General features: G+C 44.1%; 1 protein-coding gene and 1 non-coding gene across 4 annotated transcripts in view; both read left to right on the top strand.

Annotated features, from left to right (window-relative positions):
• The window catches only part of PRKCB (protein kinase C beta), a 378634-nt gene that overhangs the window by 160516 nt on the left and 192399 nt on the right, over window positions 1-25719 (top strand). For all 3 annotated transcript variants that reach the window (XM_006071162.4, XM_006071161.4, XM_044936131.2), the window contains one exon: window positions 4408-4490. In XM_006071162.4, the coding sequence (XP_006071224.1) occupies window positions 4408-4490 (83 nt within the window). The remainder of the gene's footprint in view (window positions 1-4407; window positions 4491-25719) is intronic.
• On the top strand, window positions 25512-25584 carry TRNAG-CCC. Its single transcript has one exon. It is a non-coding gene; the product is annotated as a tRNA-Gly (tRNA).

Genomic DNA, 25719 nt, shown 5'->3' with positions numbered 1-25719 from the left:
CACGTCCATCGAGTCAGTGATGCCATCCAGCCATCTCATCCTCTGTCGTCCCCTTCTCCTCCTGCTCCCAATCCCTCCCAGCATCAGAGTCTTTTCCAATGAGTCAACTCTTCACATGAGGTAAAAATGCAGTTTCTCCATACCTATTAACTCTTGAGGAATAAGACAAGGATCTTAGCATGTTGCAACTTTGTAGTCTTTTTCCCATCCCTGTCTCTTAAGACTTGTCCCCCAACCCTCACCTTGCTTTTCTCTTTGTTCTTTCACCACTGTTTTATGCCTCTTTTATTAATTTTTTTTTTTGTGGAGTGTATATTCTCTATTATTTCTTTGTGGGAAGTAAAATTTCCAAGTTCTTGTATTTTGGAAATGTCTTTATTTTGTTCTTTCACTTGAATGCTCATTTGATTGTGTATGGGATTTTAGGTTCAAATGACTTTTCCTAAACCTTTGAAAATGTTGCTCCATTTTATTCAATTTTTTTTTTAATTTTTAAAAAATGATTGCCACAATCAATTTAGTTAAATTTTTTAAAGATTTTTTTTTATGTGGACCATTTTTAAAGTCTTTATTGAATTTGTTACAGTATCGCTTCTGTCTTATGGTTTGGTCTTTTGGCCAGGATGCATGTGGAATCTCAGCTCCCTAATCAGAGATCGAACTCACCCCCCTGCATTAGAAGGTGAACTCTTAACCGTTGGAAGTGCCTCCATTGTATCCTAGAATGCAGAGTTGCAGATGAGAAATCTGATGTTAAAATTATTTTTGTTCCTTTGTCAGTAACTTTCCCATCTTCTCTTCCTTTCCTTGCTGGACACGTCCTCACAGTGATATCTCAGTCAGTTCAGTTCAGTCGCTCAGTCGTGTCCAACTCTTTGCGACCCCATGAATCGCAGCACGCCAGGCCTCCCTGTCCATCACCAACTCCCAGAGTTCACTGAGACTCACGTCCATCGAGTCAGTGATGCCATCCAGCCATCTCATCCTCTGTCATTCCCTTCTCCTCCTGCCCCCAATTCCTCCCAGCATCAGAGTCTTTTCCAATGAGTCAACTCTTTGCATGAGGTGGCCAAAGTACTGGAGTTTCAGCTTTAGCATCATTCCTTCCAAAGAACACCCAGGACTGGTCTCCTTTAGAATGGACTGGTTGGATCTCCTTGCAGTCCAAGGGACTCTCAAGAGTCTTCTCCAACACCACAGTTCAAAAGCATCATTCGGTGCTCAGCCTTCTTCACAGTCCAACTCTCACATCCATACATGACCACTGGAAAAACCATAGCCTTGACTAGACGGACCTTTGTTGGCAAAGTAATATCTCTGCTTTTGAATATGCTATCTAGGTTGGTCATAACTTTCCTTCCAAGGAGCCTTGGTAATTCTCACTGTTAGTCATTTTTCTTTTTATTTGTATCTATTGACACTTGATAGTTTCTTTCAATTTCATGGCTCAAATTCTTCTTAATCTTTAGAGAATTTCCTTTCATTTTCTTCAATTACACCTTCTTTACTTTTCTTTCTGTTCTTTCCTGAACATCCTTCTGTATAGATACTAGAATTTTGAGATCTATTCTACATGTTTTGAGTCACTTCTTTTATTCTTTCTTACTTTTTTTTTTTTTTTGCAAAATTCTGGGGAAATCACTCAAATTAGACTTCCAATTTGCTAAGTTCCTCTTTAGTTGTTCTCCATTTTGTACCAGCCCAACCACTGACTTTCCAGTTTGGGCAATCATATTTTTCATTTCCTGATCTTTGTTTTTCTTTGACTCTTTGTTTCAAAATGAAAGTAGGCTTATTTCCCTTGATATTATGTAATTAGCATATACTCTTTTGTCACCATTTCAAACAATATAGATGTAAGGTTGTCAGTAAAAATAATCTGTAGTCCTATTGCCCAGCGATAACCATCACTGGCATTTTTTGGCCACTGCTCCTGGAGAAGGAAATGGCAACCCACTCCAGTGTTCTTGCCTGGAGAATCCTGGGGACGGGGGAGCCTGATTGGCTGCCGTCTATGGGGGTTGGAGGAGAAGGCAATGGCACCCCACTCCAGTAGTCTTGCCTGGAAAATCCCATGGACGGAGGAGCCTGGAAGGCTGCAGTCCATGGGGTTGCTAAGAGTCGGGCACGACAGAGCTACTTCACTTTCACTTTTTACTTTCATGCATTGGAGAAAGTAATGGCAACCCACTCCAGTGCTCTTGCCTGGAGAATCCCAGGGACGGGGGAGCCTGGTGGGCTGCCATCTTTGGGGTCGCACAGAGTCGGACGCGACTGAAGTGACTTAGCAGCATGTATTACTCATGTAGGGCTTCCCTGGTGACTCAGATGGTAAAGTGCCTGTCTGCAATGTGGGAGACTCAGGTTCGATCCCTGAGTTGGGAAGATCCGCTGGGGAAGGAGATGGCAGCCCACTCCAGTACTCTTGCCTAGAAAATCCCATGGACAGAGGAACCTGGTATGCTACAGTCCATGGGGTAACAAAGAGTCGGGCATGACTGAGAGACTTCACTTTCACTTTCATATATTACTCTCAACATTCACAGACATATAGGCACAGAGGACTTCCCTACTCACAACAAACATATATATGCTGTTTGACACAGATGTCTTTATACAAAGCATATATTACTTACAAAATGCAATAAATAATAACAGAAAAAGGAGAAAGAAATTGACCCCTTTGGAACTCTTCTTTTTAGCTTTGCCATCTTGTGGAATCTTGGTTCCCTGACCAGGGATTGAACCTGAGCCCATGGCAGTGGAACCACAGAGTCCTAACCACTGGACTGCCAGGGAATTACCCCCAGGTTCACTAATAATCAGTCAAGACTAATGTTTTTTTCCCATCTATTACCCTTTCTGTCTCCTTTCTGTCATGTTGAATTATTTTGAATTGAATCACTTTATTAATAAAGATTATAGGATGTATCCTTAGAAGTAAGAATAACAAAAAAAATCGTAATACCCTTATTATATAAAAAATTATAATTCCCTAATACCAATAACAAAAATTCCCTCATATTATCAAAAAATCAGTCATTCATTTTCTAATTATCTCACAATTATTAAAAATCTATTAGTTCATTTAAATTAGGACCCAAACAACATCTACATATTGTGTTTAGTTAACACCTTAAAATCTCTTTATTATGTTCCTCCTCTGCCCTGCTATTTTCCTCCTGCAGTTTTTTATTTTTGTTCATTTATTGTTGGTGTTTTGAGCAGTTTTAGGCATATAGAAAAACTAAAATACAGTTTCTGTACATTCCTTCAACCTCATTTCCACCCTAGTTCCCCCTATTATTAACGTTTGCAAGTGACATAAATCAGAAAGAGAAAGAGAAATCCCATGTTAACTCACATGTATGTGGAATCTTAAAAAAAAAAAAAAAAAAAAAGGAAACCCAAAACACCAAAACCAGGAAGTGAACTTGTGGATACAGAGAACAGATTGGTGGTTGCCAGAGATTAGGGTCGGATGGGTGACATGGGTGAAAGTGGTCAAAATAAATAAGTTCAGGGGATGCAATAAATAGCATGGTGACTATAGTTAGTAGTATCGTAGTGTATCTTTGGGCTTCCCTGGTGGCTCAACGGTAAAGAATCTGCTTGCCAGTGCAGGAGATGTGTTCCATCCCTGTGTTGGGAAGATCCACTGGAGAAGGGCATGGCAACCCGCTCGAGTATTCTTACTGGGAAATCCCATAGACAGAGGAGCCTGGCGGCCTACTGTCCACGGGGTTGCAGAAGAGCCAGACACAATGACTGAGCATGCAGTGTATATTTGGAAGTCACTAAGAGAGTAAATCTTAAAAAATCTTATCACAAGAAAAAAATTTACAACTGTGTGTGGTGATGGATGTTGATGACTTATAGTGATGATCATTTATAAATGTATGTATGGAATCATTATGTTATATACCTGAACCTAATATAAGGTTATATCAATTATATCTCAATTAAAACATGAAGAGAACTATATTCAATACCCTATGATAAGTCATAATGGAAAATAATATTAAAAAATGTGAAAAAATGAAATAACATGCCTTAGAGTGTTGTTAGGAATATTAAGTGAATTAATGTGTAAAGCACTTTTAAAGAATCTTGCATTAGTGTGGTACATTTGTTACAATTGATGGGCCAATATTGATACATGGTTATTAACTAAAAGCCATTGTTTATCCTAGGGTTCACTTTTTGTGTTGTAGGTTCTCGCACCGGTGTACCCAGGAGTTTGACTTCAATAGAAGACAAGGGGCAGAAAGTGAAGGCATTGTTTATCTGATTATAAAGCCTTTGAGTATGAAGTCCAGGCCTAACGCTGTCTTCCTCTCTTCCCCTCCCTTCCTGTTCTCCACTTCCCCTCTCCCTTCCCTCCTGCCCTCATTTTCTCTTTTGCAGTCTGCTGTTTTGTCGTGCACAAGCGGTGCCATGAATTTGTCACCTTTTCCTGCCCGGGCGCTGACAAGGGCCCAGCCTCTGATGTAAGTAACGGCCGCTGGCCACCTCTCTCTGTCCGTAGTCGATGCATCCTTTTGGGTGACTGTGAGTATACTGAGACAAAAAGTCAGGATGTCACAGTCCCTACGGCCTCTGAGACTATTTTCATCTTAATGGGAACAAAACAAAACATTTTGAGAGGGGTGCATGACTTCAAGAAACCAGTTTCCCTTCTATGATTTAGCACAATGTCTTCATCTTTATGGCTGAGGCATGGGGTTGATGAGCAAGGGTTAAATTGTGAACTCTTTGTCAGGGCCCCAGAATTAGGAGGAAGTGAGATTTTCCTGCTCCGTTTAACCCAAACTGTGATTACTGTTGAGGGATAAGGGATGCTCCTGGGTAAAACAGGCAAATAAACTGTTTTGATCATTATTGCTTTATTTTAATATGGTTTGAAAAATGTATCTAGTAGTGGTTTGTCATTTATGGTGAGGATTTAAAATTTCCCACGTAAGTAAAGGTGTTTAGGGTTAAACAAAAGATAGGGCTTCCTTGTGGCTCAGCTGGTAAAGAATTCGCCCACAATGTGGGAGACCTGGGTTTGATCCCTGGGTTGGGAAGATCCCCTGGAGAAGGGAAAGGCTACCCAGTATTCTGGCCTGGAGAATTCCATGAACTGTATAGTCCATGGGGTCAGAAAGAGTCAGACATGACTGAGTGACTTTCATTTTCACTTTCCTTTCAAAAGATAGGGGCTTCCCTGGCAGTCCAGTGCTTAAGAATTCACACTTGCAGTGCAGGGGGTGCAGGTTTAATCCCCGGTTGGGGAACTAAGATCCCATATGCTGTGTGGTATGGCCAAAAATAAATAAATAAAAATTGAAAAAGATAAATTGACTTAAGGAAAATATTAAGTGAATGACAGCCTGAGTGCTGTGTTTGCGTGCTCTGTGGCTAAAGTCTTGGTACAAGTTTACCTAAAGTTTGGGGTACATGTGGATCGCCTATCCAACAGCCATTCCTCACCCTCACTCTTCTTTCTGGCAAAGGCCACCTTTTAGTATAAAGCTGAAGATGCCTGCTGCTTGCTTTCGCAGGCTCCTTTGTAGCTAGTGAATGAGCACGTGACTCAGTTCTGCTCAGTGGGACCCAAGGGGAAGTCTGAGCAGGGCTTCTAGGAAAGACATTCCTTTCTGATAAAGGAAGATACTCCTTTCTTTGTTCTGGTGGACATTTTTGAGTGGGCACATAATGCATGGAGTTGTGGCAGCCCTTAGGGTGAATGAGAAAGCTATGACTGACATTCTGAGCATGGCCGAGTGGAAGAATTAAAGGAACCTGGATCATGGATGACATTGATGAACTGCTGAGCCAACGCTGAGTTCTCTTATGCTCAGACTGTGTATGTGAGATAAGAAGCACCTCTTACTGGTAAAGTAAGGGTATTCTTTTCCATGCAGCTGAAACCGTCCTGGCCCTTCCACCATGCACGCTCTGCTGTTGGCCCAGTCATGAACTCTGTATGTCTGTCACCCCCAGTTCTCTTATTTTGTTCCTGCTTTGGTTCACCTTCCTGGCATTTTCCCCATTGGCTTTGTCTCCCACTGGTCTTATCTTGATCACTTAGAGTGGATAGCTGATCTCAGCTTGCTCGAAGTGGGTAGTCACTACCTTCTGTTGTTACATGTGCTCTTGCTAGCCTTCTAAAAGTGGTCATCTGCCATTTTGCTGCAGATCAGGGGCAGGCCATGCACACTCTAGAGCTGATACTGCCGTTATTTTGCAGACTGTGCTATTTGGGTTTAGGAACTCCAGGCAACAGAGAACAACCAAAACCCTCACAGGCCTATTTGCAGAGACGAAGATGGGACCATTCTTCATGTTCTCTCAGATCACACTCCCTGACCCTTTTAGTGCAGTTCCTTCCCTTGTACCCAGGAGAGAAGGTAAGTTTGGGGGACAGCCTGCTTCCATTATGCAGCTCTGAATGTTCATGCAGATCGAGGCGTGATACTCAGAAAGCAGCCAGGAGGATGCTGTTTCCCATAGCCCCTCTTTATTCCTTGGCTTTTTATGTTGCCTGAGGGAGAAGGAGCTCAAACTATTTTATGTGGAAAGGGAAATTTTGGTCCCTGAAACTGAAAAGCTCGACCCAGTGAATCAAGGTGCTGAAATGAGATCTTCAGGGATCTCTTTCTCCATTTCTTGGCTCAGTTTTCTTCTGGTTTCTTCTGTTGTCTTCTGGTTTCTGTTTCAAGGAGGCTTTTCTCCCATGGGAGCATGCCGGCCCTGGTACCTTTAGTCTTCATGTCCTGTCAGTGCTGCAATTCTAGTGACGAGCTCACGTCTCAGTAAATCCTGGGCCACATGTAACTGAGGATCGTTATGCTGATCGGCACGCCTGGTATGGTCTTACCTCTGGAGAGGTCTGAGAGTGGGAGAGAGGTGGTCGGTCCCTTGAAGGAAAATTAGAGAAGCGGTATTGTGTACTGGTTAAAATCACACTATGGATGGAGCCAGCATTTCGAGGCTCAGGTATGCTTGACTTTGGGCAAAGTACTTCAGTCCATTTATGCTTTAGATTGCTCAATTGAAAATGAATAAAACAATAGTCCCTGCCTGATAACCTTGGTCGGAATATCTGGTGTGTATGTTTAGGACAGTGTCTGGTACATATTGAGGATGATAATGACAATGGTAATGAATAACAGTGAATGTGTGCTGGGTAGACAACGAGGACAGATGTCTACCAGGTAGCTCTGCTGAATGAATAGGTCCTCTGCCTGCCACCTGGCAGTCGTCCTTCCTAGGCATGTGTAGGCGCCATAAGTTGTAGGAGACCCTGCTCTGTGTGAATGGAACAGTGTAGTCTTTCATTGCCTTGGGCATGGGGAGAGCAGGCAGTCCTCCCTGCAGCCAGCATGCATAGATTTGGCAACCAATCTCTGGACACAGTTCCAAGAAGGCCAGTTGGCACCAAGGATGATGAATTGGTCCAGACTCCTGAACTGGGTTGACTTTGTTCATTGACCTTTTTCTGTCCATGGTTGGAGACATGATTAAATATCTGGCCACACCTGTTCGCCTACCTGGCCAGGCTCTCTGAGGCTCATGCAGATCAGGAGGGGTGCCCTCCTCTTGTATGACCTTGGAGGAGCAGGTATGCAGCGAGCTCATGGAGTAGAAAAGTGCTGCCTCCATTTGTGAGAAAGGAATTGTCCTTTTTGTCTTCTGCCCTCTGCTATTCCAAGTCCAACCTGAGCTGAGGAATATTCTGAGTATTAGTAGATCTTTGTGTGGTTGGCAGCCTTCTAGATCTCTATCATGGCATATTAGGCTACCTGATGGGAATTTTATGAATCAAGCTCTGTCCCAGTGAACCCAGCTACTGACCCAACCATTCAATGCCAATGGGAATAGACAATACATATGGGCACCCACCACTGGGGGACCTCAAAACATGGCAGAGTTCCTGGGTGCTACATCTGATCATCTGTAGGGATCCTATTGGTTCTGAGATCTCAGAATTAGAAAGAGAAGCTTGTCTCTGAGGGCTTGAACTAGGATAAGTCAAGTGCAGGACTTGCCCTGGGCACAAAGATTAAGGGATTCTTGCTTGTGTCGGCCTAATGGCTGGATGATCTAGGCTGGCTGCATTCACATGACTGGCAGCGAGCTGGCTGTGGGCCTAGGCGCCTTGATTCTTCTCCACATGGCTTCTCATCCTCCAGCTAACCAGCTCTGGTTTGTTCACATGGTGGTTTCAGGGTTCCAAGAAGAGCACATCCCAATGCATCAGTGCTTTTCCAGCTCATGCATCATGTTTGACAATGTACCCCTGGACCAAGTAGTCTCATGTTATTCTTCAGTAGCTCAGTCGTGTCTGACTCTTTGCGACCCCATGAACTGTAGTCTGCAGGTTCCTCTGTCCATGGTGTTCTCCCAGCAAGAATACTGGAGTGGATTGCTATTTTTTACTCCAAGGGATCTTCCTGGACCAGGGATCAAACCTGTGTCTCCTGCATTGGCAGGCAGATTCTTTACCACTGAACCACCAGGGAAGCCCCCCAAGTAGTCTCATGGCCAAGCCCAAATTCAAGTGGTAAAGAAATAGACCACTCATCATGGGAGGGGAAAGAATCTCTGGTCAAGCTACTGCAGATTCTGTTGACTCAGGGGGTCACTGTGGAACAGTATCCCTGGAGGCCATCACACTGGGCTTCATAAAGGACTCTCAGGTTTCACTGTGGTTCAGAGAGTCAGACGGCCTCAGTAGGACAACAGGCCTCTTGTATTCCCTGCCCCAGCTCCCTGAGTGACTTAGTCTCCTCCAACGACAAATGGAAAGTTGGGCAGTTTATGGATCACTCCCAGAGACAATGGGCTTCCCAGGTGGCTCAGTGGTAAAGGCTCCGCTCGCCAGTGCAGGAGATGCAGGAGACAAGGGTTTGATCCCTGGGTTGGGAAGTTCCCCTGGAGGAGGAAATGGCAATCCACTCCAGTATTCTTGCCTGGAGAATTCCACGGACAGAGGAGCCTGGTCAGCTACTGTTCACGGGGTCACAAAGAATCGGACACGACTGAGTGGCTGAGACACACACACACCCAGAGACAATGGTGGTTAAGGATGTGGACTCTGAAGTCAGTCATACCTTCTTAGTTCATGTTAGTTATGCATGAGGTGATCTCGGGTGGTCATTTTTCTTCTCTGTGGCTCAGTTTCTTTATCCACAAACTGGGATGTTAGTACCAACCACATAGATCTGTTGTAATAATTAAAAAAAAAAAATCCTTAAAATGAAAAAGAGCTAACTACATCAGCATCAAAAGGATTAACCACAGATGGATTAAAGAGCCATTGTGTGAAAGCGCTAAGCACAGTGCCTGTTGCGTCCTAAGCCTTTGGTGCAGGTAGCTGATGGCTTTCCACTGATCTCCCTAATCGTGGATGTACTGATAGTTCTCTCCATTCCTCCACCTACACCATGCACTTGTGTTTTCATTTCCATTGTGAGAGTGCTAAGTCACTCAGTTGTGTCCGACTCTTTGCAACCCCGTGGACTGCATGTAGCCCACCAGGCTCCTCTGTCCATAGATTTCTCCAGGCAAGAATACTAGAGTGGGTTGCCATGCCTTCCTCCAGGGGATCTTTCTGACCCAGGGATTGAACCTGAATCTTTTACGTCCCTTGCATTGGCAGGCAGGTTCTTTACCACTAGCATCTGGGAAGCCTTTCCATTTCCATTACTTTATACAAAACCTGAAATTTTGCAGTACAATGCTGAGAAAAAGAACCTAGACTCTGGAGCCAGAAAACCTTGGTGTCAAAATACAGTGCTGAAGTTCCCAGCTCCATTGATCTTGGTAAAATTATTTCAGTTCTGTGATCTTAGTTTGTATCTTTAAAATGGGGCAAATAATACATAAATCATAGGTTTGGGGTGAGTAGTCAATGAAAAGCTACTTGAATCACAGCCAGAATAGTGTCTGGCACAAAGAAGGCACTCGGAAAATGGTTTCTAAATTATGATTTATCCCTGGAGGAATCTCTCCTACTGAAGAAGGGGTGCAGGTTACACTCTGACCTGCCAAGAAATAATAGCTAATAATAGCTAAGTTTGTTGAGCAGAGGTTCTGTGCCAGGCATTACAAAAGTATAAAAGGACTCTTTAGCTGGTTTGTCTAAAGATAACTCCTCCAGTGTTTTATGGTTTTAGGAATAATAATTTCTTATCATTCATGGTCAAAGTACCGAATAAAACTCATTGTTATGCCTTGTACCCTCCTGATTCCATCACTAAATCAGGTCAGTGAAAGATGCAGGCAGTAATGTTGAGTGTATCATTTTGTGTTTCTTAATCAAGTCTTACTTTATGAAGAAATATATTAAAAATGATAAATCATGCATTAGATGTTGAAGACTTAATAAAAGAGAAATAAAAGAAAATTTAAAAAGAATATATTAAATTCACATATTAAAAGAATATGCATATAAATGCTAATGGGTTTGAAAATCTGGTTGAAAGGGATGATTCTCCAGGAAATTTTAAATTGGCAATTTTATCTCAAGAAAAAATTGAAAACCATAACAGGCAAATAATCGAGAGAAATGAGAACATTGCTTTTCTTCTCCCAAAGCTCCAGAATAATAGGCTTTGTGGGTAAATTATTTTAAACTTTAGAAGAATGAAGAATTTCTCTTCATTTGATTTTATTTTGATTTTCATAACAGTGAGTCTATTGTCTTAAAATATCTTTGTTTCCTTTTTGTGACATGCTTTACTTTTTTATTGAAGTATAACTGATGGATAAGATTATGTAAATTACAGGTATACAATATAATGCTTCACAATTTTAAAGGTTATACTTCATTTGTGTGTGTGTGTGTGCATGCGTGTGCACACACGCTAAATTGCTTAGTTGTGTCTGACTTTTAGCAACCCCATGGACTGTAGCTGGCCAGGCTCCTTTGTCCATGGGGGTTCTCCAGGCAAGAATATTGGAGTCGGTTGCCATGCCCTCCTCCAGGAGATCTTCCCAACCCAGGGATCAAACCCAGGTCTCCCAGATTGCAGGCAGATTCTTTACCATCTGAGCCACCAGGGAAGCCCATGAATACTGAAGTGGGTAGCCATTCCCTTCTCCAGGGAATCTTCCTAACCTAGGAATCGAACTGGGGTCTCCTGCATTGCAGGTAGATTCTTTACCAGCTGAGCTACCAGGAAAGCCCATACTCCATTTATAGTTCTTATAAAATATTGGCTATATGCCCTGTCTTATACAATATATCCTTGTAGTTTATCTTATACTTAATCTGTTCATTTTAAACTATATCAAATTGTAGAGAAAAAGTAAACATTCACAATTTAAAAAAATCAAAAGTGCAGTAAAGCCAACTCAAATTGGCACTAGATAAAGAGATTGGCTCATGGGAAGGACATTGAGAAGGATTAAAAGCTTCAGGGATAAGAGTCTCAGATACTGAAACTGAGGATCCAGTACTTGTAAGATGCTTTCTCATTATTGGCTGTATCAGTCTGCTTTGCTGTGTAACAAACCATCCCAAAATTTAGTGGCTTAAAATGTTCATTATGTTTGGTGATTGTGTGGGCCGCTTGGGGCATTCTTCTGATCTGGGCCTATTCAGCTGATCACTGCTGAGCTCTCTCGTGCATTTGGTCAGCTGTGACTTGTTTGGTGCGGGATCACCTAGGGTAGCCTCAGGCACATGACTGACACTTGGCAGCCTCTTGCCTGGGGCACTTGGTTCCTCCTCCATGTGGTCTCCTTTCCTCCATTAGTTTAGGCTCATCTGCACGCTGGTCTCAGGGTGCCAAGCACAGCAAGGGGGGAAAGCCCCCACAGCATAGGTGTCTTTCAAGCTTTTATTTGTGTCACAGTGGTTGTGGCCAAGATCAGATTTGGGGTGGAAAAACAGACTTCACCTCTGGATAGTAGGGGCTGCAAAGTCTCGTTGCAGAGATGCACGTGGGACGTGGGGACTTGTGGCCATTTTACAGTCTACCATTTTGCAGCTGGCCCTCGTCTGCTGTGCCAGCTGTCTCCTTGGTCCTTCCAGATCATCTCTGCTTTCTCCTTGAGAGACTGACCTGTAAGGGCTGCATCATTGGGGGTTCCCTTACTCTCTGACTTCTGGTTGGGCTTAAGATGAGGGATTGATAGGAGACTGGAGGGTGAGCCCAGGGTGTTGTCATAAGGTCTTCTTGGCTTTACCCTTTGACAGTGTTCCTCTCCTAAGGTAGTCTGCAGCTGTTCCCTCCCAAAGTCTCTCCTTTTCCCTCTGCTTGTATTGGCCCTCAGTTACTGCACCCTCCCTCTTGGTTTCTCAACAGCATGCCCACACTTTTCTAAACAGTCCTTTTAATGAAACCTGCCTTAAAGTCTCCTAATTTGAATATGCCATTCGTTTCCTGCTGGGACCCCAGCTGACTTGTCCTTGCTTTATTTGCTCCTACTGGAGACAGGACATGCCTGTAAATATGTCTGGTAACCTGTTGACCCTAGGGAAAGATGGAAACCTACTTGACACAGTGGCCTTCCTTCTTCCTACATTCATAATCAGTCCCAGGAAAGGGTTCTGATTGGTTGGTCCTCAGTTGTTAGGGGAATGAACTCTTACAGTTTAACACGCCTGGACCATATAGCATCCCTCTGACTCAGAGAACAACATATAAGAAGAAGGAATGGGAGACTTAGAGGAGCTGACAAAATAAATAGCTACCACACTGTATTATTATAAGCTAGCTTGACCATGGTAACCAGCATAACCCAATAAAGCTGGCTTACAAAACTAAACTGTAGTGAACTTAGAGTGTAAATTTAAAGATCCTAAGTAAAACATATCAGATCAGATCAGATCAGATCAGTCGCTCAGTCGTGTCCGACTCTTTGCGACCCCATGAATCGAAGCACGCCAGGCCTCCCTGTCCATCACCAACTCCCGGAGTTTACTGAGACTCACGTCCATCGAGTCAGTGATGCCATCCAGCCATCTCATCCTCTGTCATCCCCTTCTCCTCCTGCCCCCAATTCCTCCCAGCATCAGAGTCTTTTCCAATGAGTCAGCTCTTCGCATGAGGTGGCCAAAGTACTGGAGTTTCAGCTTTGCATCATTCCTTCCGAAGAAACCCCAGGGCTGATCTCCTTTAGAATGGACTGGTTGGATATCCTTGCAGTCCAAGGGACTCTCAAGAGTCTTCTCCAACACCACAGTTCAAAAGCATCAATTCTTCGGCACTCAGCTTTCTTCACAGTCCAACTCTCACATCCATACATGACCACAGGGAAAACCATAGCCTTGACTAGACGGACCTTTGTTGGCAAAGTAATGTCTCTGCTTTTGAATATGCTATCTAGGTTGGTCATAACTTTCCTTCCAAGGAGTAAGCGTCTTTTAATTTCATGGCTGCAGTCACCATCTGCAGTGATTTTGGAGCCCAGAAAAATAAAGTCTGACACTGTTTCCACTGTTTCCCCATCTATTTGCCATGAAGTGATGGGACCAGATGCCATGATCTTCGTTTTCTGAATGTTGAGCTTTAAGCCAACTTTTTCACTCTCCACTTTCACTTTCATCAAGAGGCTTTTGAGTTCCTCTTCACTTTCTGCCATAAGGGTGGTGTCACCTGCATATCTGAGGTTATTGATATTTCTCCCGGCAATCTTGATTCCAGCTTGTGTTTCTTCCAGTCCAGCATTTCTCATGATGTACTCTGCATATAAGTTAAATAAGCAGGGTGACAATATACAACCTCGACAAACTCCTTTTCCTATTTGGAACCAGCGTGTTGTTCCATGTCCAGTTCTAACTGTTGCTTCCTGACCTGCATACAGATTTCTCAAGAGGCAGATCTGGTATTCCCATCTCTTTCAGAACTTTCCACAGTTTATTGTGATCCACACAGTCAAAGGCTTTGGCATAGTGAATAAAGCAGAAAGAGATGTTTTTCTGGAACTCTCTTGCTTTTTCCATGATCCAGCGGATGTTGCCAATTTGATCTCTGGTTCCTCTGCCTTTTCTAAAACCAGCTTGAACATCAGGAAGTTCACGGTTCACATATTGCTGAAGATACTGTTTAATTCTTGGCATAGACATATTGGTTCAAGTAGACTTTTTTAATATGAAAGAAACAATTTAGAGATAGAAATAATGAAAATTTTTGGTTAATATAACAAAATATAAGAACAAGATAAAAATTAGCCAAGGAACTGTGCGATCTCGGAAGTAAAAATTTCAGTTTATCAGTTGCCTTGTACATGCACTCAGTCGTGTCCGACTCTTTGCGACTCCATGGACTGTAGCCTCTGCCCATAGAAGTCTCCAGACAAGAATACTGGAGTGGGTTGCCATTTCCTTCTCCAGGAATCTTCCCAACCTAGGGATTGAACCTGTGTTTCGGGCATTGTAGACAGATGTTTTACTGCTTGAGCCATCAGGAACTAACCCAGTGTAAGTGGATTGAAATTCTCTACTAAAAGGCAAAGACTAATCAGACTGGAGAAATATACAATTCTAGGCATTGTATGAAAGAAATGTACTAGGTTAAAAATAAAAGAGTCAAAGATATAGCCCCCCCAAAAAACCACACATACATATAGAACATAATCTTAATAATACAAATCAAAAGAAATAGGATTCAAAGTAAAAAACATGAACAGGAGGAAGAGAGGGAAAGTGCACTCTAATATATTACTGGTGATATGAATGTAAATGAATATTGGGTTGGCCAAAAAGTTCGTTTGGATTCTGCTGTAAGATATGATGAAAAACCCAAGTACACTTTTTGGCCAACCCAATGTAATCTTCCTCAAGAGATAATTACCAACATGTATCAAAAGCCTTAATGACCTTTTTAGCCTAAGGATTTTGCTAAGGAATTATTTAAGGATATATGTATATATTTATAAAAAATTGGAAGCAATCTAAATGGCTGGAAATTAGGGTTTATGTAAGTAAAACATATCCGTATGACAGGAGGCTGTACAGTGATTAAAATGTTACAGTGTCTGGGTGATGGGAATGTTCTTTCTGTGTCTTGTTGAGTTGGCACCTATATACATGCACACAGTATTCAAAACTCATGAAACTGTGTGCTTAAAAGAGGGAGGGGGACATATATACCTATGGCTGATTCATGTTGAGGTTTGACAGAAAGCAACAAAATTCTGTAAAGCAGTTAATCCTTCAATTAAAAAATAAGTTAATTTAAAAAAGAAAGTCTGTACATCACTGTATATCAATTATACTTCAATAAAAAGTCATCTGATTAAAATGTTATTGATATGGGACTATATAGTCATTATGAATGAAGAAAGCAGACAACAAAGCCCATGTATGGTAGGATATGTCTACAAACATACACCCTTGTGAAAATACAAGGCCACATTTTCTGAATACATTTTGGTGTCCCCTTGTCAACTCTGCTCAGTATCTTATTCTAGACTGTTGGCAGAACTCTGAAGATCACTTTGGGAATTTCTGTAACTGTCTTCTGTGATGTTGTTTTTGGTGCCACTTCACCTCCAGCATGGACTCAGGCTTCCTGCTTAATTTGATTAAAATCAAACCTGAGTGAAGGCTTGGGTATAACTGTAAGCAACTATAGTTGCTTCTGGATGTGGTCACTCTTAAGATACTCCATCAGCTTAGTCCCCACATGGGCCTCTTCAGGTGCTCCTGGTAAGATTCTGGCCCCATTGGTGGACTCACCTTTGGTCCCCAAGGAGGGAAGTCCTAGCTCTGCCAGTCTGGGGTCCACTCACTTCCTGCTTCAGCACCAGTGGAGTGGGACATCCTTGTCTTCAGATAAAGGGCCCACCTCCTTTTCCTTGGCATTGTCTGATCTCCCTGGCTCCAAGAAAGCAACATAACAGTTGGCTGCAGTCTTCTCAAAGCCTGGGTTGCTTAGTCTTACATAACTCCAGGCAGGGACACCCCACCATTCTGTTCTGATGATGCTCCAAGACTGTCTGGCTCTTCGAGGAAGTGAAACAACAGTTAGGGTTGAACGTCCCTCTTGGCATCATGGTACGATTGCATCATCACCTGATAGCAGAGCTCATTTGTATCTCTCAAGGATAAGTAGTACCAGGGGCAATTCAGCCTATAAACAGTGCAGACTCTCTCTCTCATATATCTACTACCTATCTCAATCTGGCAGGGCACCAGGACTCTTATTTATTACTTAACACTGTAGTCTATAACTTCTACATTCACGATGAAAGTGTTCAATAATTAGGGTGTATGTTCCAAATGAGAAAAGAACAGCTTACAAGGCAGAGTCTGAGAGTTGACCTGTCTTGCTCAAAGGCTTGGCTTCCACTTAACATTTAAAGAGCTATTGTATAGATTTTTGATGTAACTTCGGAAGACAGAAGCAGGCCTGAGAACCATCTGTGCAGGCTGAGGAAGAACAGTCTAAACTGACTCACTGGTTCCTATTTAAGGATATTAACGCCTCATCCCAGTAGAGCAAAGACCAGTTGTCACCAGTTGCAGAGGGGATATCTGTGGTAGGTGTGGTTTCTTCCACAGCTATTTTACTAATGTTGTTTGGTTGCATGCAGCAGAAGCCACCTTGAGTTAGCTTAAATATCTACCTGCCAATGCAGGAGACACAAGAGATTCGGGTTTGATCCCTGGGTCGGGAAGGTCCCCTGGAATAGGACATGGCAACCCACTCCAGTACTCAGTTCAGCTCAGTCATGTCCAACTCTTTGCGACCCCATGAATTGCAGCACGCCAGGCCTCCCTGTCCATCACCAACTCCTGGAGTTCACCCAAACTTATGTCCATCGAGTCGGTGATGCCATCCAGCCATCTCATCCTCTGTCGTCCCCTTCTCCTCCTGCCCCCAATCACTCCCAGCATCAGGGCCTTTTCCAATGAGTCAACTCTTCGCATGAGGTGGCCAAAGTATTGGAGTTTCAGCTTCAGCATCAGTCCTTCCAATGAACACCCAGGACTGATCTCCTTTAGGATGGACTGGTTGGATCTCCTTGCAGTCCAAGGGACTCTAAGGAGATCCAGCCAGTCCATCCTAAAGGAGATGGTCCTGCCTGGAAAATCCCATGAACAAAGGAGTCTCGCAGGCTATAGGCCAGGGGTTTGCAAAGAGCTGGACACCACTGAACCACGGAGCATACACAAGCATAGTGAGATTTATTGAAAAGGGTATAATGTACTTTAGAGAACTGGAGGAAACCTCCCCAGACAACCAAATCAGTTGTATCTGATTTTGGTGTTTGTGTTGCTTTGGCCCTAAATTCAAATTCCAGAAGAAGAAACATTATTCTCTGAAGCTTAAGTTACTTAACCAGCCCTTTTCTTGGGCTTTTAAAGTCTTCCCTCTTTAGGGAACTAAATACAGTGTGGGTGGGTGGCTTTTTGAAGGAGAATTGAGACACTTATACCTCATCACTGAGGCAGAGATGTTTGCAGGTCAAAACAACACATGTCCGCTACAATTTCTCAATGCTACTTTGCAGAATACAGACAGGTTGAATGCTTAAGGATTATTTGGGTAGCCCACTTAGAACAGATCTCAGCTAAAGAGATACAGACAAGGGTCTGGGGATCTGTATTTTGAAGTCCTTTGGGTAATTCTCCTGGGGAGTCAAGTTTGGAAACCAGCAAAAGGTCCTATCTCAGAGTGGTTCTAAAACCAGAATGGTGGGGTTTGAATTCAAGGTTTGCCACTAACTAGCTGAATAAATAATCTTGGGCTAGGTATGTAACTTCTCTGCCTTGGTTTTCTCATCTGTAAGAAGAGGATAAAATAGCATCCTCCTAACAAGGTTCAGGCAAGGGTTAAATGAGTTAATCCATGTTGAGGGTTTCTCACCGTGCCCGGCAAATAGTAAGTGGTAGTTAATATTGTTACCACCAGTGGTCCCTTCGAATCTTAGAATGTGAGTTTAAGATTGGAAAAGACCCTGATGCTGGGAAAGATTGAAGGTGGGAGGAGAAGGGGATGACATAGGATGAGATGGTTGGATGGCATCACCGACTCAATGGACATGAGTTTGGGTTAGCTTCCCTGTCCATCACAGGCAAGCCTGGCATGCTGCAGTCCATGGGGTCGCAAAGAGTCGGAGATAGCTGAGCAACTGAACTGAGCCTTACTTTTGGCATGGCATGCATCCATCTTGCTTGCCACAAAATGGATACACCAAGGCACCTCCCCTGAGCTGGTTGAGGGGGAAAGTCTAATGAAAATTATGGTAATGTGGTGAAATGCAATTCTTTTGTTGGTGAAATGAATTCTGCCCAATTCTTCTCCCATTTGCCGCTTGCCGCTGATGGCATCTGCAGTGTGGAACCCGCATGTAAAGGTCAGAGTGAATTGCTTCTCCACAGCCCTCTGTCCCTCACTGTCACAAAGACAGAGCTTCGTGCTGTGGAGGAAGAAGCACGTCCCAGCGTGCAGTGTCTGGAGAATGGAAAGAGCTGTTTCTCCGGTGCACGAAGATCAGAGGTGCTGGAACTAAATGAGGCGGGCATGTCCTGTCTTATGAATTATTTTGACTTCTCCTGGTTAAGGGGCGAGACTGGCCTCAGAGACTGATAAAGGCAATTTCCCAGAAGACCTCAGCCTGTGGAGGCTGCAGACGGAGGGGGAAATAGAGCATTCAAAGGTAGATGACCCAGAAAGAGACATCCCTCACGTGAAAGGCGCTGGTCCTGGAGTCAGAAAGGCTCTGCCTCCAGCTCCAGTGGTCTGGACTCCTGGGATGTCCAAGTAGCAATATTTTACTTAAATAATAGTATCCAAGAGCTAGCATTCATAGATAAGATTCTGTTTTAAGCACTTTCCGTAGGATCTTTCTTTATTCTTCATTTCACTCTAGGAGGTGAGTCCCATTGTTGTCAGCCCCATTTTACAGATAAGGAAACTGAGGCTCTGAAGAGACTGAGGGACTTGCCCAGGGTCCCATGACCAGCGAGTAGCTGAGCCAGGATTCACACCCAGGCAGTCTGGCCCAGCTCCTGTTCTTACCCCGCACCCCAGGCTGCCTTGTTACTTCAGCCCCATTCACCTGGAAAAGCTAACTGAAACAGACAGCTCTTTTCTCCAGAACTGCCTTCCCACATCTGCGCCCCCAGAAACTGCCTGACCTCATAGCCTGGGTTCCGCTGGGTCCAGCTACACATGGACACCTGCCCCAAACTGGACCCATCAGACCCCCTCTTCCAAGAATTTAGAATCTGGATTCAGAGTTGCTGCTTTTAGTCTGGGTTGGTCACACGGTTTTTGCAAACTGCTTCTTGTACAGGAAAGGGTCCATCTTGGTGAATTTTCACACAGTGAACATCTCTCTGTAACCAGAACCCCAGAAGCCCTCCTCTGTACCCTTATCATCCCTACAACTCCATCCCCTTCCATCAGGGTAACCACTACCCAGGCCAACAGCCGTTTGCTCGCTTGCTTTCTTTTATTGAGCTATTTAGTTTTATTTTCTTTTATTTCATTTTATTGTGGAGAGAACAAAACATCTGACCTACCCTCTTTGTTGAATTTGTTGCAGTATTGCTTCTATTGTTTTTCTGTTCTGTTTTTTTTGCCCAGAGGCCTGGGGGATGTTAGCTCCCTGACCAGGGATGGAACCTGCACCCCCTGTGTTGGAAGGCGAAGTCTTAACCACTGGACCACCAAGGCAGTCACTCTTAATACACTTAAAAAATAATTTTATTTATGTATTTATTTTTGGTTGTGCTGCTTGGGCTTTTCTCTAGCTAGGACAAGTGGGGGCTACTCTCCACCTGTGGTCCTCGGGCTTCTCATTGTGGTGGCTTCTCTTGTGGAGCACAGCCTCTAGAGCACAGGCTCAGTAGTTGGGGTGCACGGGCTCAGTTGCTCCATGGCATATGGGATCTTCCAGGATCAGGGATTGAACCTGTGTCCTGCATAGGCAGGTGGGTGTTTTTTTTTTTTTTTTTTTTTTACCACTAAACCACCATCGAAGCCCCCCTCTTAATAAACTCTTAAGTGTACGATCCAGTATTGTTGACTGTAGACAGTGGAGGGCAGATCTCTAGAGCTCACTCATCTTGCTTAACTGAAACATTGATTAGTAATTCCGTTTTACCCACCCCAGCTTCCAGGACCCATCATTCCACTCTTTGATTCTGTGAATTTGGTGTGGTTGGAATTATATAGTATTTGTCTTTCTGTGTCTGGTTTATTTCACTTAACATAATGTCCTCAAAGTGTATCCATGTTGTCCCGTGTTGCAGTGTATCGTTCCTTTTTAAGCACGAGTAAGAGCCCCCTGTATGTATATACCGTGTCTTCTTCATCTATTCATCTGTTTGTATGTATTCATTTTGCTTCCTCACCGTTGTGAATAATGCTGCAGTGAACACAGAAGTTGTAAAGTCTCTCTAAGATCCTGATTTCAGATCCATTTTTGGATAAATACCCATAACTGGAATGGCTGGATCATATAGTATTTCTCTTTTTGAGGAGTCTCTAAATGGGCCTAGGACTTGAGTAGACATTTATCTGAAGACATACAGGTGGGTAACTGGTATCTGAAAAGATGTTCAGCATTCATCAGAAAATTCAAATCAAACCCTCAGTGAGACCTCACACCTGACAGGCTGGCTATTATCAAAACAAACTCCAAAGACAAGTGTTGGTGAGGGTGTAGAGAAACCCTTGCTCACTCTTGGTGGAAACGCGAAATAGTGCAGGCACTATAGAAGGAGAGTGCCTGCTTTGAACTCTGTACACATGGAGAGACCCTCTCTTGTGTCTGGCTGCCTTCCTTGATGTTTTGTTTGTGGCCTCGTGACTTTGAAAAGATGCATGCATTCATCAGGATGTCTGGCTTCAAAGCCAGCCAGGACTGGGCAGGTTAAGTAAATGAGTCAAGTGTGTGATAACCGGGACATTGCATCTAGAGTGTGTGCACTCTGTCTGAAAGGGGTGGCTCCATTTTTTTTTTAATTCCTGTTCTTTAAACAACCAAGATCCAGGTTTTCCAATTTTTTAAAGAGACATCTGAATCCCCTAAATGTGGGTGCTGACAGATAATTCGAGAACGACATGTATGGTGCATTTAAAAAACATGTTTGGACTGGATTTCATTCTGTACATTTTGTTGTTCAGTCGTTAAGTTGTGTCCAACTCTTTGCGACCCCATGGACTGTAGTCCCCGCCCACCCCGCTCCACCCCCAGGCCCCTCTGTTCATGGATTTCTCTAGGCAAGAATACTGGAGTGGGTTGCCATTTCCTTTTACATGGGATCTTATAGACCAGGGATCAAACCCATGTCTCCTGCACTGGCAGACGGATTCTTAAGCAGTGAAGTCCTCATTCTGTCTACCAGCAGTTTATAACCTCTGAAGCTGGGAACTCTCAGTGGAAGGTCATGTCTCATGTCCTAGTCAATGAAGGGAGAAGGAAAAATATAGCCACCCTGGTTAAGGAAACTGCTGCTTCAGTGTCCCCCTGCTGTACTTGAACTCTCCGTGTCCCGTGGGACCTGCGGCGGGGTCGGGGTGCAATGTATGGGGGGTATCTGGCAGCCACTTGCTTCTCCTACGTGCAGTCTTCAGGGAGAATCATTCATCATTCCGTATATTTTTTGAGGGCCTGCTGCTGCCAGGGACTGCTCGGCGAAGATTCAACTCAACTTTCTATATTTGCTCAGTTACCCCCCACCCTGCATCAGACCTTGCCATTCTTAATCCTTTTTAAATAGGAATACCTGGGCCAGGATGCCTTTCCCTCAATTCAAGCTTCACCTTTTCTATATATTGAGAAACATTTCAAGAGCTTTTGTTTTTTACTTGGCACCTTTCCCTGATTTTCTGGGCTGAAATAGATTCTATTTTTAAACAATTGCTTCTGGTACTTTCAGCAGTAGTTTGGAGGTGAGAGTAGAGTAAAATGTTCAGGTTCAGGTTTCTGGTCTTGCTTGTTGTTTCAAAGTAACAAGCAGTGTTGGACTCTGGAGCCAGCCTGCCTGGGTTCAAATCTTGGCTCTGTTGCTTACTGGCTGTGTGACTCTGGATAAGCCACTTAACTGCTCTGTGCCCCAGTTTCTTCATTTTCAAGATGAGGACAATCATCTATCTACTGGGTGGGGATGTTGTGTGAAATAAGTTGGTTCGTGCAAAGAGCTTAAAACAGTGCCTTGCGTGTTATATAAGTGTTTGTTTGACTCAGAATCTTGGACCTGTTTGCTTTCAAACTCAGCCCATTGGTTCTGACCCTCCTCTGATTCTGCATCTCAGCCCTTCCTGTTGCAACTCTCTGCCTTTGATTCTCTTCACCCCTTAACTGAATCTCCAAAATTCTCCTGACCGTGGGTCAATTCTTGGGGCCTCTTCTGTGTTCCTAGACTTTCCCCATCCTCATATTCTCTCCATCACTTTGTACCTCCTAAATAATAATCAAACCTGACGTTTATAGGCGTACCTTGGAGATACCGTGGGTTAAGTCCCAGACCACCAGTAATGCAAATATCACATGGATTTTTTGATTTCCCACTGAATGTAGAAGTTATGTTCATACTCTACGGTATTCCTTTTAAGTATGCAGTAGTATTATGTCTAAAAAACACTAAAGTGAAAGTGAAAGTGTTAGTTGCCCAGTCGTGCCCGACTCTTTGCGATCTCATGGACTGTAGCCTGCCAGGCTCCTCTGTCTATGGAAATCTTCAGGCAAGAATACCGCAGTGGTTGCCATGCCCTTCTCCAGGGGATCTTCCCAACCCAGGGATTGAACCCAGGTCTCCCTCATTGCAGGCAGATTCTTTATCATCTGAGCCACCAGGGTAGCACCCCACCCCCTCCAAATAGAAATTAAGAAACAGTGTATATATCTTAATTTTAAAATATGTTATTGCTAAAAAATGCTATCATGGGAGCCTTCAGCGGGCTGTAATCTTTTTTTGCGGGTGGAGGGTTTGAAATATCATGAAACTTATCAAAATGTGACAGAGACAGAAAGTGAGCAAATGCTGTTGGAAAAATGGCGCCGATGGACTTGCTAGATGCAGGGTTGCCACAAACCTTCAATGTGTAAGAAACTCTTTTGCAGTGTAAGAAAACCAAACGAGGCACACCCCCCCCACAGACAGTTCTGTCCATCCGCACAGACAGGACCTTCGTCCAGGCCCCATCCACTCTCCCTGGACCAGCTGCCTCTTGTCCTGACGCCCTGCTTCCTCTCTGTCTCATCAGCCTGTCATTTCCGTATTGCTGCGGAGTCATCTTTTCAAAAACCGGGTGTGATCTTGTCATTGTTCTTGCTGAAAACACGTCAGTGGCTTCCCACGGTTTTAGAGGCGCCGTTGATTCTCTGACGGTCCATAAGCAGGATCTTCATACATCCTTCTTTGTCACACGGGCCCGTATACACACCTGCTTATTCTGTTGCCTTGGGATCCTAAGGAGTGTGTGCCCCTGCTATTCCCACTGTTCTCACAAGGGTCCCCTCTGGGAGATGAAGGATATGGTTGCCCTGCTCCCAGGCCCTGCGTGCTGTGGCCCCATCCATCCCTGTAGCCTCTTTCTGACTCCTCTCTCCTCACCCCGAGACTGAGCTTCCTTCCTTCAGTCTCCCGTCCTTCCCAACAGCTCTTCCCCCACAAGGCACGTGCCTTGCTCTTCCCTCTGCCGGCGGCTTCTTTTCTCTTCTTCCCCTTGAACTCAGGGAGTCTCAGTTCTGGTTGCATGTTTGAATCATCTGCAGAGCTTTAAAACTGAATGCTGGTGCCTGGGCCCATTGCAGACGAATGAAGTCAGGCTTTATTGACTCAAAGCCTCTCAGTTGATTTTAATGTGCTTTGAGGCTTAAGAACCCTGATTGACTTGTACTCATCCTCTAGGCCACAGCTCAGCTCCTTAGGGAAGCCCTCCCTGACCAGGTCACTTCTGCCTGTTTTGTACTCCTAAAGCCCCTCATACCTCTCTTTATTGTCACACATCATAGGGTCACTTATTTATATGATGACCAAGAGCCTAGCTGTGTGACCTTTAACAAGTTACTTAACTTCTCTGTGCCTCAGTTTTCTCCCCTGTAAAATGAGAATAATAAACCTATTGTACAAGGTCAGTGAGGGTCAAATGAATTAATTGTATATAAAGCTCTTAGAGGGCTTCCCAGGTGGCGCTAGTGGTAAAGAAACCACCTGCCAATGCAGGAGACATAAAAGATGGGGGTTCAATCCCTAAGTCGGGAAGATCCCCTGGAGGAGGGCATGACAGCCCACTCCAGTATTCTTGCCTGGAGTGTCCCATGGACAGAGAAGCCTGGTGAGCTACAGTCATGGGGTTGCAAAGAGTTGGACACGACTGAAGCAACCTAGCCCACATGCACAGAGCTCTTAGAACAGTGTCTGGCATATGTTAGCTCTTACTATAATGATGATCATGGTGATGATGATGGTTATCCCTCACTGGAATCTAGAGAGCCCTTGGGGTGGGGTCAGCATCCACTGTTGGACAACTCCCCCCGGGACAGCACATGGCACATGAGAGCTCTTTAATAACTGCTGACAGGTGTCCCAGTAATGTTCTTGGTGACAGGGTAATCAGTTGGTGTGCACAGGACTTGTCTTCTTCAGTTAGGTTCCTTGTCTGTATGGATCTATTGGTTTAGGATCCATGCTTCTAGTGCCCAGAGTTAGAGTCATTAGGATCAGAACCTACACGGGCTTGTGCTGTCCAGAGTCCCAGCTGCTGATGGTGGCCTGGCAGACGTTCGCTTCAGCCATGTCCTGCATGTCCTTCTACGTAAGAGCTCTTTCTGCTCTTCTGAAAGGCAGGCGTGGGGGTGCCCAGGGCTTCTGTGGCAGAGGAAGCTGTCAGGAAGCCGGCATGGTGCTCTGAGTCCAGGAATCAAGCTGACAGCATCTTTTAAGTTAAGTAACCTCAGTAACCTCATGTCCTGGTCCTGCGTTTGGGTGACCTACACACAGCAGGGAGCGGGATGCCCCTCCCTTTGTTGGCTGATGGCGCTGTGGGGGGAAGGGGAAGCTAGGGGAGAGGCTGGGTGTACATGTTTTGTGGTTGATGGAGGATTTATTTATAAAACAAGGGTGTGATCTGTGGCAGTGTGTCTGGTCCCTGAAAGGCTACTGTATACACTGAGCAGTGAATTCACAGGAAGAGGCAGGGCAGAGCTGTGTGAACAGCCTGGAAGGCAGTGTGTAAGAACTCGAAGGGCCCTTGGGGAATACCCAGCTAAACTTCCTTGTTTTTTCAAGGGGGAACTGAGACCAGAGCATGGAAGTGACTTGGCCAAGATCATAGGTAAAGTCTTTATTTTAAGTTGACATCGATCAAGTGCACACTGTCTACCAGTCACTGTGCTGATAAGCACAGTATAATCATGATTTCATGAATGTTCACAAATATAAAAGCCAAAACATTTGTTTATTTATTATATTCTACCCACATAGAGTGTTTACTAATTGCCAAGCACCGTGCTGAGCTTTTTACAAAAATTAACTCAATAGCATCTCATGATCCTGTGAACATTTAATGCTATTATTATTGTTTCTACTTTAAAAATGAGGTGGGACTTCCCTAATGGTCCAATGGCTAGGACTCTGCACTCCCAGTGCAGGGGGCCCAGGTTCAATCCCTGGTCAGGGAACTAGATCCCACATGCCCCGACTAAGAGTTCTCATGCCACAAAGATCCTGCACGTGCAACGAAGATCGAAGACCCCACGTGCCACAGTTAAGACCCAGCACAGCCAAATAAATAAATACCTTTTAGAAAATGAGGA

The sequence above is a fragment of the Bubalus bubalis genome, chromosome 24 (genome assembly GCF_019923935.1).
Source record: "Bubalus bubalis isolate 160015118507 breed Murrah chromosome 24, NDDB_SH_1, whole genome shotgun sequence".
NCBI lineage: Eukaryota > Metazoa > Chordata > Mammalia > Artiodactyla > Bovidae > Bubalus > Bubalus bubalis.
The sequence above is the reverse complement of the archived record's forward strand: the minus strand, read 5'-3'. Positions and strand labels throughout refer to the sequence as shown.